At 47.5% G+C, this 13,892-nt stretch overlaps 1 protein-coding gene across 4 annotated transcripts in view; it reads right to left on the bottom strand.

Moving 5' to 3' along the window:
- Nucleotides 1-13,892, bottom strand: part of agbl2 (AGBL carboxypeptidase 2) — a 279,928-nt gene that overhangs the window by 55,930 nt on the left and 210,106 nt on the right. For all 4 annotated transcript variants that reach the window (XM_068045898.1, XM_068045900.1, XM_068045901.1 and 1 more), the window contains exons 12-13: nucleotides 8,850-8,916; nucleotides 5,069-5,176 (exon numbers count right to left, since the gene is read on the bottom strand). In XM_068045898.1, the coding sequence (XP_067901999.1) occupies nucleotides 5,069-5,176; nucleotides 8,850-8,916 (175 nt within the window). The remainder of the gene's footprint in view (nucleotides 1-5,068; nucleotides 5,177-8,849; nucleotides 8,917-13,892) is intronic.

The raw sequence follows: 13,892 nt of genomic DNA, 5'->3' as shown, positions 1-13,892 counted from the left end.
GGCCACAGCTGGAGTACTGTGTACATTTCTGGTCAACACACTATTGGAAGGATGTGATTGCAATGGAGAGGGTGTAGAGGAGATTCACCAGGATGTTGCCTGGGCTGGAGCATTTCAGCTATGAAGAGAGACTGGATAGGCTGGGGTTGTTTTCCTTAGAACAGAGAAGGCTGAGGGGGGACATGATTGAGGTATACAAAATTATGAGGGGCATTGATAGTATAGTAGGAAGAAACTTTTTCCCTCAGCGGAGAGGTCAACAACTAGGAGACATAGATTTAAGGTAAGGGTCAGGAGGTTTAGAGGGGAGTTGAGGAAACATTTTTTCACTCAGAGGGTGGTTGAAATCTGAAATACACTGCCTGAAGGGGTGGTAGAGGCAGGAACACTCACGACATTTAAGAAGTATTTAGATGAGCACTTGAAATGCCATAGCATATAAGGCTAAAGGCCAACTGCGGGGACGGGTGCTTGATAGTCAGTGCAAGCACATTGGGCCGAAGGGCCTGTTTCTGTGCTGTAAAACTCTATGACTCTATAAGGAATTGGAGAGCTAGAGAGAGTTTGATGTTTATTCTGAGGTACCAGATAGGAGACAGCCAGCCTTGTCACATAGATGGATTTATACTGAAAAATTCCTTCCAAATGGGACCTATAAGGTGAAAGGGAAGCCAGTTGTGAGGGGTTTTGAAGAGCAACTGGATGATACAGATGTTAGAGTGGACTCTCCCACAGCTGGAAAAGTAATGAATCTTTGGCTGCGTTTGTTGACAGTGAAACTACCAGGTGGCACAGATCTTGCACATGCGCATATGCAGCTCTTCAACTGGAACATTGGTGTCTACAACGTTCAGGCAGCTGCCAGGATTAAAGATGGCGCTGCTCAATTTATCACAGGAAATGCTTATGGCTAGATCGCTCTAGCAAACTAACCTTACAATAAGTTGGATGGAAGCCCAGTTAATAGCCCATTTAATATACAAAAGGAATTTTATGATTGAATTTCCATTGGAAGATAGTGAATTGGCACCCTGATCGATGGAAAAGAAAATCGGGCAGAGTATAAAATGTGCTGCCAATTCATTATTGTGATTCGTTTATATGAACGACCAGGACTGATTTCACCCAAATGCAGCTACTAGCTCCCGCCCCATAGGCCGCACTGCCCCCCTCGGCAACTCACTTTCTCCCCTCTTCTCCTCACCAGCCGCTTCCTCTTCCTCACCAGCCATTCGCTCCAGACCTCGGTGCTCCCCCCACTTCCCTGGCTGATTGTTCCCCGCTTGTGCCACCCCGCTCTCCAGTTGGCCCCTCGCTCCCCCACCCCAGCCGCTAGCTCTAGGCCGCGCCGCTTCCCTCCTCTCGGCCACTCGCTCCCATGTTTGATCAGTCTCCACGTGACACCCGAAGAAGCAAGGCGGACTGCAAGGGGTGACGGGGCGACGTAGGAGTGAGTGGCTGAGAAGAGGGAAGCGGCGTGGCCTAGAGCTAGCAGCTGGAGGAGGAGAGTGTGGAAGCGGGGAGCAAGCAGCTGGAGAGCAGGGTGGCGCGAAGCGAGGAACAATCGGCCAAGGGAGTGAGGGGAGCAGCAAGGTTTGGAGCGAGCGACTGAGGGGAGGAAGAGTCAAAGCCTGGAGCGAGTTGCCAAGGGGGGAAGAGCGGTTAGTAGGGTGGGAACGAGTGATGGGGATCGAGCTCCAGCCTCAAAGTCTCCCTTTCAGCTGCTTCCTCCAGCCGAGTGGGGGGGGGGGGGGGGTGGCTGGATACCTGATGACGCTTTATCGCACATGCACAAAGATGGACCAGGCGCGGATACGTAATGACGTTGACGCTGCGCGATGATGTCATCCTGCACATGCACCAGCCACTCAGTCCTGGCAAGATGTAGCTGTGTGTGTGTGTGTGCGTCTTGGCGCACTCTGATGACGTCAGCGGACCGCTGTGTTGTCAGGGTAAATCTTTTTAGCTCTTTTGGCCACATATTTATGGGAATGTAGATCCATTGACATAAAAGCCTCATTTCTGCAAGGTGATACTTTTCAGAGAGAAGTGTTTCTAAAATCACCCAAAGAGGCAGCAGATGCAGAAGGAAAACTATGGAAACTGAACAAATGCGTCTATGGCCTTAATAACGCTTCCCAGGTGTGGTATTTCTCTGTGAGATCTGTTTTGTTGAAAATTGGTTGTATTCAACTAAAAGTAGATCCTGCAATGTTTTATTGGTATCATAAAGGGAAACTTTCAGGCATCTTCATGATGCATGTTGATGATTTCTTATGGGGTGGTACTGCAGATTTTGAGAAATATGTTATTAATAAGATTAGGGCAGAATTTAAGTTTGGGAGTCAGGCTTGTGGGGCCTTTAAATATATTGGTTTAGGTATTGAGCAGAGTAACTCTGGAATAACTTTAAATCAACAATCCTATTTAGAGGATGTTACTCCCATCCCGGTTAATTGTGTTAGGTCATCACATATGGCAGAGACTGAGCTTGATTGGTCAAGCGAGGCTTGATTGGTCAATTAAACTGGCTGTGCACTCAGACTAGGCCTGATGTTAGTTTTGATGTGCTGGAGTTAAGCACAATGATGAAACATCCAAAAGTTGAGAATGTTTTAAGGGCAAATAAACATTGAAAAAACTAAATCTGGAGAAATATATACTGACGTTCCCACCCTTAGGTGACCCAAAGAACATGAAGCTAATAATTTTTAATGATGCTTCACATGCTAATCTTGCTGATGGGTATTTGAGTGCAGCTGGCTTCATAATATTTCTGATGGATGAAAATGGGAAGTGTCCTTTAGTTTTGGAGGCAAAGAAAATAAAATGGGCTGTTAAAAGCACTTTAGCTGCAGAAACACTGGGTCTTGTGGAGGCAGTGGATATGGGGTTCTATTTGTCAAATATTTTGGATGAAATTCTGAACAAGGTACACACTGAAGATAAGATACCCATTGAATGTTATGTGGATAATCGTTCTTTGTGGGACAATGTACACTCTACAAAAAGTGTGAGTGAGAAAAGACTAGGTATTGATCTTGCTGGATTGAAACAAATGCTGGAGAAACAGGAAATCTCCAAACTTAAATGGGGGGATGCAAGTCATCAGCTATCCGATTGTTTCACAAAAAGAAACGTTGGCACAAAGAAATTGTTAGGGGTGCTAGAGGAGGGGCGTCTCACAATGTAATACTTTGTACCCAATATGGAGTTAATTTTGATTTATTTTGAAATGTTCTTTGAGCATGTTAATACTTAATGCATAATATGGAATTTATTTTGAAATGTTGTTTCAGCATATTAATCCAAATCGTATTGTAAAAAGGGAATCTGTTAATCGTGTGTCAATGGTTTCATTATATGCAGGTGAAGGGTGTTAATTGGAGTCTTAATTGAACACTTATAAGCAGACACTCAACTGACACTGGGAGAGGGTTTGAGTGAGCAGCGACATGTTTGTAATCCTTTTATTCTGCACAATAAATGTGAAACTGAGTAAGTATAGGCTCCAGCATTATCCTTCCATAACAAGCTTTCTGGAATTTAACACTAGGTCCCTTGCTTTTTGTGGTATATATTACCGTTTTGGATGCAAATGTAGGGGGCATGATCAAGAGGTTTTCAGACGACACAAAGATTGGCCGTGTGGTTGATAGCGAGGAGGATAGCTGTAGACTACAGGAGATATCAATGGACTGGTCAGCTGGGCAGAAAAGTGGCAAATGGAATTTCACCCAAAGAAGTGTGAGGTGATGCATTTGGGGAGGTTAAACAAGACAAAGGAATACACAATTAATGGGAGAATACTGAGAGGTGTAGAGGAAGTGAGGGACCTTGGAGTGAATGTCCACAGATCCCTGAAGGACAGGTTGATTAAGGTGGTTAAGAAGGCATGTGGAATCCTTTCCTTTAATTAGCAGAGGCATAGAATATTCTCTTTCACTCAGAGGGTAGTCCGGGTCAGGACTCACTGCCTGAAAGGGTAGTTGAGGCAGAACCCTCAACTCATTCAAAAGGAGTCTGGATATGCACCTCAAGTGCCATAATCTGCAGGGCTATGGACCAAATGCTGGAAGTTGGGATTAGAATGGGTGGATCGTTTTTCGGCTGGCACAGACATGATGGGCCGAGTGGCCTCTTTCTATTCCTCAAACTTTCTATGATTCTATTCTATAAGAGCAGGGAGATTATGCTGGAACTGTATAACTCATTGGTTAGGCCACAACCTGAGTACTGTGTGCAGTTCTGGACACCTCATTACAGAAAGGATGTAATTGCACTAGAGAGGGTACAGAGGAGATTTACGAGGATGTTGCCAGGACTGGAAAAATGCAGCTATGAGGAAAGATTGGATAGGCTGGGGTTGTTCTCCTTGGAACAGAGAAGGCTGAGGAGAGATCTGATTGAAATATACAGAATTGTATTTTGAAGGGCCTGGATAGAGTGGAGGTGAAGGGCCTATTTATCACAGCAGAGAGGTCAGTGACGAGGGGGCATAGATTTAAAGTGATTGGTAGAAGGATTAGAAGGGAGATGAGGAAAAATGTTTTCACCCAGAGGGTGGTGATGGTTTGGAACTCACTGCCTGAAAGGGTAGTAGAGACAGAAAGCCATCATCGCATTTAAAAGATGCCTGGATGTGCACCTGAAGTGCCGCAACCTGCAGGGCTACGGACCAGATGCTGGAAAGTGGGATTAGGCTGGCTGGCTCTTTTCTAGCTGGCACAGACACGATGGGCCAAGTGGCCTCTTTCTGTGCTGTAAATTTTCTATGATTCTATTACTCACTCCCACCCCCCCCCCATAACATCACTCACTCTCTCTCATAACATTGCTTGTTCACCCTCTGTATAATCTCACACATAGCGCCCCCCCATAACACTCTCCCTCCCATAGTATCACTCATTCTCCCCTGTAACATTACTCACACCCTCCCCATACCACCGCCACCAACCCCAAACCCCCCACCCCCACTATACTCCCCCAGGCGCTAATTTCGGTCACAGCATCTATCAGCATGTTGGATGACTACGCACTGACTATGGTGCCCTAACTGGTCACTCACCATCTGATGCCTGAGCTGAGATGGTAGAGATGGCACGTTCAGGAGCTGATGCTGCCGCAGTCTGTTTCTTTCCTTTCTGGTCCTCAGCCGTTTCTTTTTCTGGCGCGACTGAGCAAAGGAAGCAGAGTAAAGATGGAGTTGATTGTGTGATCAATGCAGTACAGCCAGGGGTGGGTGTACTGGGCATACAGCTCACAGCCAGGCCCGCTGTCACTGTGTCTGTACACTTCACCCTGGCATTCTGGAACTGCTCCAGAGGGGCTTGTTCACCAAACCCTTCGTGTAACATTGTGCCCACCCCCTAGAGGACGAGGAGGTAGACAAGTATGGCAACAACACTAACCCTGCCAACCCCCCCACCCCACCATGCCTGCCCAATCTTCATGCTTACTAAGTGAAAAGGGAATGTCGGCAAGAAGTTACATTTATTCAGTCCCTTTCACAAACTTACAGAATCTCAAAGACCTGCCAGCCTATTAAGCACTTTACAAGACCAGCCATTGTTGTAATGTAGAAAATGGAGCACCCAATTTGTACACAGGAAGGACCCATCAACAGCAATGAGATCATGGCTAGACAATTAGTTGTAGTGATGTTGATTGAGGGATACATACTGGCCAGGACACCAGGGGCACTTCCCCACTCGTCTCTCAGGAGTGCCGTGGAATCTTTTATTTCCACTGAATACATTAGCACTGATTTGGGGTAAGGAAGTGTGAGGAAATTCTGCAGTGTGTTAGGTGGAACATAGGAACAGGAGGAGGCCATTTAGCCCCTCAGGTCTGTCCCACCATTCAATTAGATCATGGCTAATCTGTCCCTTGATTTCATTTACCTGCCTTCTGTCCATACCCTTTGATACCAGAACCAAACATCTATCAACCTCACTCTTGAAAGTTCCAATTGTCCCAGAATCCATAGCCTTTTGGGGCAGAGAGTTTAAAATTTCCACTATCTTTTGTGTGAATTCCTCAATGGCCTAGCTCTAATTTTAAGGTTATGTCCTCTTGTTCTGGACTTGCCCACCAGAGGAAATAATTTCTCTCTATCTACCCTATCAACTTCTTCTAACATTTTAAACACCTCAATCAGATCACCCCTCAATCTCCCAAACTCAAAGAAATACAAGCCGAGGTTACGCAATCTGTTCTCATAATTTAACTGCTTAAGTCCAAAGTGGATGAGCTCACACTTACCCATATTGAAACTCCCTGCCTAACAGCACTGTGGGTGTATCTACACCACATGGACTACAGTGATTCAACGTAGCTCACCACCACCTTCTCAAGGGTTCTTTAAGACGGGCAATAAATGCTGGCCTTGCCTGTGATGTTCACACCCCAAGAAAGAATTAAAAAAAACTCTGCCTTAGTATTGCCCACTCACAACTTGTCTATATGGCTCTTCGAAACTTCCTGCTCCCACCTGCAGTACTTGCTGTCTCCAGTTAATCCCCTGTCATCTGCAAACTCTCTATTCCTTCACCCAAGTCATTAATAAACTGCTGAAAAATTGAGGCCAGGAACAGATCACCACTTATCATATCTTGCTACTCTACATGCATACTGGGAATGATAGCACAGTGGTTAGGTCACTGGACTAGTAAATAATAGGTCTAGACTAATCAGACAAACATGAATTCAAATCCCATTAAAGCAGTCTATTAATGAATTCAGTCTAAAATAGAAAACCAGTCTCAGTGATGGTGACTATGAGCTTGTTGTAAAAATCTGTCTGGTTCATTTATAAACATAAATGTTTATAAGGGAAAGCAGGAAATCTGTTCTTCTGGGCTATATATGGCTGCAGTCCCACAGCAACATGGTTGACTCTTAACTGCCTTCTGAAATGGCAAGTCACTCAGTTGTACCAAACGGCCATGAAAAAGTATAAGAATAAATCAGAATGGCATCAATCTAGACATGGGATTCATGAGATCATGGCTGTATTTGACCAAAGCTGCCCAATACTCAGATTCCTTTAGATTCCAATCACTCTCAGCCTTGAATATCTTCAATAACTGAACATCCACAGCCCACTGGGGTAGAAAACGCTCTGAGTGAAGAAATGTCCCCTCATCTCAGCTCTAAATGTGCCCCTTATCCTGGCACTATGATCCCTAGTTCTAGATTCTCCAGTTGGGGGAAGCAGCCTCTACCCTGTTCAGCCCTGTCACAATTTCACATGCTTCAATGAGATCACCTCTCATTCTTCTGATCTCCCGAGAGTAGAAGCTCATTCCACTTAACCAGTGCCTCCCAGACCTGTGACCGCTATCACCTAGAAGGAGACTGTAGGCCAGATCCTGCCTAGCTCCAGTGGTCAGTTCCTCACAGTCAGACTGGCCAGAGAGTGTCAGCCAGATTCTGTCCTGACTCCAGTGGTCAGTTCCTTACTGTGAGACTGGCCAGAGACTGTCAGCCAGATTCTGTCCTGACTCCAGTGGTCAGATCCTCACAGTCAGACTGGCCAGAGAGTGTCAGTTAGATTCTGTCCTGACTCCAGTGGTCAGTTCCTCACTGTCAGACTGGCCAGAGACTGTCAGCCAGATTCTGTCCTGACTCCAGTGGTCAGTTCCTCACTGTGAGACTGGCCAGAGACTGTCAGCCAGATTCTGTCCTGACTCCAGTGGTCAGTTCCTCACTGTCAGACTGGCCAGAGAGTGTCAGTTAGATTCTGTCCTGACTCCAGTGGTCAGTTCCTCACAGTCAGACTGGCCAGAGACTGTCAGCCAGATTCTGTCCTGACTCCAGTGGTCAGTTCCTCACAGTCAGACTGGCCAGAGAGTGTCAGTTAGATTCTGTCCTGACTCCAGTGGTCAGTTCCTCACTGTGAGACTGGCCAGAGACTGTCAGCCAGATTCTGTCCTGACTCCAGTGGTCAGTTCCTCACTGTGAGACTGGCCAGAGACTGTCAGCCAGATTCTGTCCTGACTCCAGTGGTCAGTTCCTCACTGTCAGACTGGCCAGAGAGTGTCAGTTAGATTCTGTCCTGACTCCAGTGGTCAGTTCCTCACAGTCAGACTGGCCAGAGACTGTCAGCCAGATTCTGTCCTGACTCCAGTGGTCAGTTCCTCACAGTCAGACTGGCCAGAGAGTGTCAGTTAGATTCTGTCCTGACTCCAGTGGTCAGTTCCTCACAGTCAGACTGGCCAGAGAGTGTCAGCCAGATTCTGTCCTGACTCCAGTGGTCAGTTCCTCACAGTCAGACTGGCCAGAGACTGTCAGCCAGATTCTGTCCTGACTCCAGTGGTCAGTTCCTCACAGTCAGACTGGCCAGAGAGTGTCAGTTAGATTCTGTCCTGACTCCAGTGGTCAGTTCCTCACAGTCAGACTGGCCAGAGAGTGTCAGCCAGATTCTGTCCTGACTCCAGTGGTCAGTTCCTCACAGTCAGACTGGCCAGAGAGTGTCAGTTAGATTCTGTCCTGACCCAGCCTCCCATCTGTCTCTGAACAAGTCAGATAATTGTGATCAGGAGCAGGGTGTGGTTGATTTTTTATTTTAGTCCTCGCATCCCCAGGGTCAGTGAGGCTAACTTCCAGGCCAAGACAAATTAATGTGGCAGAGCTCAGGGACTGGCGGTGGTGGGTTGAGGGTGCATGGAAGGAGATGTCAGAAGTCAAAGACCCTCTGGTTTCTCTGGCAATTCTACATTGAAATGTGGAAATTGATGGTGCAGGTGCGAATTTACATACACACCCCCTCCCATTGGGACTCGCTATAAGTGACAAACAAAAAATGCTAACTGATGTAAGTAACAGAATCTCTCTGCCCCACTAACCTTTTGTGCGAGGATCATTAAATGTGCTGGTGGCCCATCCGACTCAGAGCTGTCTGATCCACTGGTGCTGCTCAAAAAAAAGTGAAATAAATCTTAAAGCTCAGAGTGAGTGCAACAATTCCAAAGTGACCGTTTTCCAGTCAACTCCACTGATCCAGTCACTCACACACACAAATCATGACACTTACAACACAACCCAGCTAAACCCCCACCCCACATACACACACTTACAACAGAACATAGCTAAACCCCCACCCCACATACACTTACAACACAACCCAGCTAAACCCCCACCCCACATACACACACTTACAACACATCCCAGCTAAACCCCCACCCCACATACACACACTTACAACAGAACATAGCTAAACCCCCACCCCACATACACTTACAACACAACCCAGCTAAACCCCCACCCCACATACACACACTTACAACACATCCCAGCTAAACCCCCACCCCACATACACACACTTACAACACATCCCAGCTAAACCCCCACCCCACATACACACACTTACAACACATCCCAGCTAAACCCCCACCCCACATACACACACTTACAACACATCCCAGCTAAACCCCCACCCCACATACACACACTTACAACACATCCCAGCTAAACCCCCACCCCACATACACACACTTACAACACATCCCAGCTAAACCCCCACCCCACATACACACACTTACAACAGAACCCAGCTAAACCCCCACCCCACATACACACACTTACAACAGAACCCAGCTAAACCCCCACCCCACATACACACACTTACAACAGAACATAGCTAAACCCCCACCCCACATACACACACTTACAACAGAACATAGCTAAACCCCCACCCCACATACACTTACAACACATCCCAGCTAAACCCCCACCCCACATACACACACTTACAACACATCCCAGCTAAACCCCCACCCCACATACACACACTTACAACACATCCCAGCTAAACCCCCACCCCACATACACACACTTACAACACATCCCAGCTAAACCCCCACCCCACATACACACACTTACAACACATCCCAGCTAAACCCCCACCCCACATACACACACTTACAACACATCCCAGCTAAACCCCCACCCCACATACACACACTTACAACACAACCCAGCTAAACCCCCACCCCACATACACACACTTACAACACATCCCAGCTAAACCCCCACCCCACATACACACACTTACAACACATCCCAGCTAAACCCCCACCCCACATACACACACTTACAACACATCCCAGCTAAACCCCCACCCCACATACACACACTTACAACACATCCCAGCTAAACCCCCACCCCACATACACACACTTACAACACATCCCAGCTAAACCCCCACCCCACATACACACACTTACAACACAACCCAGCTAAACCCCCACCCCACATACACACACTTACAACACATCCCAGCTAAACCCCCACCCCACATACACACACTTACAACACATCCCAGCTAAACCCCCACCCCACATACACACACTTACAACACATCCCAGCTAAACCCCCACCCCACATACACACACTTACAACACATCCCAGCTAAACCCCCACCCCACATACACACACTTACAACAGAACATAGCTAAACCCCCACCCCACATACACACACTTACAACACATCCCAGCTAAACCCCCACCCCACATACACACACTTACAACACAACCCAGCTAAACCCCCACCCCACATACACACACTTACAACAGAACATAGCTAAACCCCCACCCCACATACACACACTTACAACACATCCCAGCTAAACCCCCACCCCACATACACACACTTACAACACATCCCAGCTAAACCCCCACCCCACATACACACACTTACAACACATCCCAGCTAAACCCCCACCCCACATACACACACTTACAACACATCCCAGCTAAACCCCCACCCCACATACACACACTTACAACAGAACATAGCTAAACCCCCACCCCACATACACACACTTACAACACATCCCAGCTAAACCCCCACCCCACATACACACACTTACAACACATCCCAGCTAAACCCCCACCCCACATACACACACTTACAACACATCCCAGCTAAACCCCCACCCCACATACACACACTTACAACAGAACATAGCTAAACCCCCACCCCACATACACACACTTACAACACATCCCAGCTAAACCCCCACCCCACATACACACACTTACAACACATCCCAGCTAAACCCCCACCCCACATACACACACTTACAACACATCCCAGCTAAACCCCCACCCCACATACACACACTTACAACACATCCCAGCTAAACCCCCACCCCACATACACACACTTACAACACAACCCAGCTAAACCCCCACCCCACATACACACACTTACAACACATCCCAGCTAAACCCCCACCCCACATACACACACTTACAACACAACCCAGCTAAACCCCCACCCCACATACACACACTTACAACACATCCCAGCTAAACCCCCACCCCACATACACACACTTACAACACAACCCAGCTAAACCCCCACCCCACATACACACACTTACAACACATCCCAGCTAAACCCCCACCCCACATACACACACTTACAACACATCCCAGCTAAACCCCCACCCCACATCCACACACTTACAACACATCCCAGCTAAACCCCCACCCCACATCCACACACTTACAACACATCCCAGCTAAACCCCCACCCCACATACACACACTTACAACACATCCCAGCTAAACCCCCACCCCACATACACACACTTACAACAGAACATAGCTAAACCCCCACCCCACATACACACACTTACAACACATCCCAGCTAAACCCCCACCCCACATACACACACTTACAACACATCCCAGCTAAACCCCCACCCCACATCCACACACTTACAACACATCCCAGCTAAACCCCCACCCCACATACACACACTTACAACACATCCCAGCTAAACCCCCACCCCACATACACACACTTACAACAGAACCCAGCTAAACCCCCACCCCACATACACACACTTACAACAGAACATAGCTAAACCCCCACCCCACATACACACACTTACAACACATCCCAGCTAAACCCCCACCCCACATACACACACTTACAACACAACCCAGCTAAACCCCCACCCCACATACACACACTTACAACACATCCCAGCTAAACCCCCACCCCACATACACACACTTACAACACAACCCAGCTAAACCCCCACCCCACATACACACACTTACAACACATCCCAGCTAAACCCCCACCCCACATACACACACTTACAACACATCCCAGCTAAACCCCCACCCAACATACACACACTTACAACACAACCCAGCTAAACCCCCACCCCACATACACACACTTACAACACAACCCAGCTAAACCCCCACCCAACATACACACACTTACAACACAACCCAGCTAAACCCCCACCCCACATACACACACTTACAACACAACCCAGCTAAACCCCCACCCCACATACACACACTTACAACACAACCCAGCTAAACCCCCACCCCACATACACACACTTACAACACAACCCAGCTAAACCCCCACCCCACATACACACATTTAGAACACAACCCAGCTAAACTCCCACCCCACATACACACACTTACAACACATCCCAGCTAAACTCCCCCCCACCCCACACACACCATCCACTGCACACAGAGAACTAAACCCTCCCAACACATACCACCCAGTGTACACGGACATACAGCCCCCTTCCCACATTCACCATCCAGTGTGCACAGACTATCACCCCGCCCCTCCCCTGCACCCCCAGCATCTACATACACCATCCACTGTACTCAGTCAGATGGGTATATCCGTGATGTTAAGTTTGGTGCCCAGCCTGAGTCCTTAAATGTCAACAGATGCAATGTTAGCTTCAGCCAGATGTGACCCTTCTCCAAGCCCTGCCCACCAGAGTACTGCTGGCATCCAACAGCCTGGGATATTGTACAATGTAATGATGGGGCTATTCTGAGGAGGGCGAGAGTCTTGCAAGATCAATGCCTGATAACTTGTCCCTCTTTCAAACTCTAATTCCCTCACCCACCGCCTTGTGTCTCTGAGGCACTGGTTGCCCTCTGGTGCTTTGGCCAGACCTCGATTCTCCATGTGGGACAGTGTTGGCAGGGTATTCAACTGCAGGAAATGACTTGGATAATGGAATACACAGTAAAATTTCAAAATGTGCTGATTATACAAAACTTGGAAGTGTGACAAACAATGAGGGTGATATCAATCGACTTAGGACATAGATAGGCTAGCAGAATGGGCAGACAAGTGGCAGATGGAATTTAGTACAGAGAAATGTGAGGTGATGCATTTTGGCAGAAGGGACAGGGAGAGGCCATAGAGAAAAATGGCACAGTTCTAAAGAGTGTACACGGACAGGGGGAACCTGGGTTCATGTGCATAGATCTTTAAAGGTGGCAGGACATATTGAGAGAGTCGTTTGCAAAGCATTTGGGATCTTGGGCTTCATAAATAGAGGTATTGAGTACAAAAGCAGGGAAGTTATTCTGAACCTTTATAAAGCTTTGGTTACACCACAACTGGAGTATTGTGTCCAGTTCTGGTCACCACACTTGAGGAAGGATGTGAAGGTCCTTGAGAGGGTGCAGAGGATGAGGGATTTTAGTTACAAGGTTAGTTTGGAGAAGCTGGGGTTGTTCTCCTTGGAGCAAAGGAGGTTGAGGGGAGATTTGATAAAGGTGTTTCAGTTTATGATAGGTTTAAAAGTCGACAAAGAAAAGCTGTTCTCATTAGCTGATGGTACAAGGACCAGGGGTCATAGATTTAAGGTTTTGGCAAGAAATGCAGGGGGGACGTGAGAAAGAACTTTTTCCAGTGGGTGGTAATGATCTGGACCTCGCTGCTCACAATGGTGGTGGAAGCAGAGACAATCAATGACGTCAAGAGGAAATTGGATGGATACTTGAGGGAAATAAACTTGCAGGGCTACAGGGATACAGTGGGGAAGGACTGACTGGATTGTTCTACAGAAAGCTGGCATGGACTTGATGGGGTGAAT

This window comes from Heterodontus francisci, chromosome 14 (genome assembly GCF_036365525.1).
Source record: "Heterodontus francisci isolate sHetFra1 chromosome 14, sHetFra1.hap1, whole genome shotgun sequence".
NCBI classification, from domain to species: Eukaryota; Metazoa; Chordata; class Chondrichthyes; order Heterodontiformes; family Heterodontidae; genus Heterodontus; species Heterodontus francisci.
Note: the sequence above shows the minus strand (reverse complement) of the source record. Positions and strands in the feature narration are given on the sequence as shown.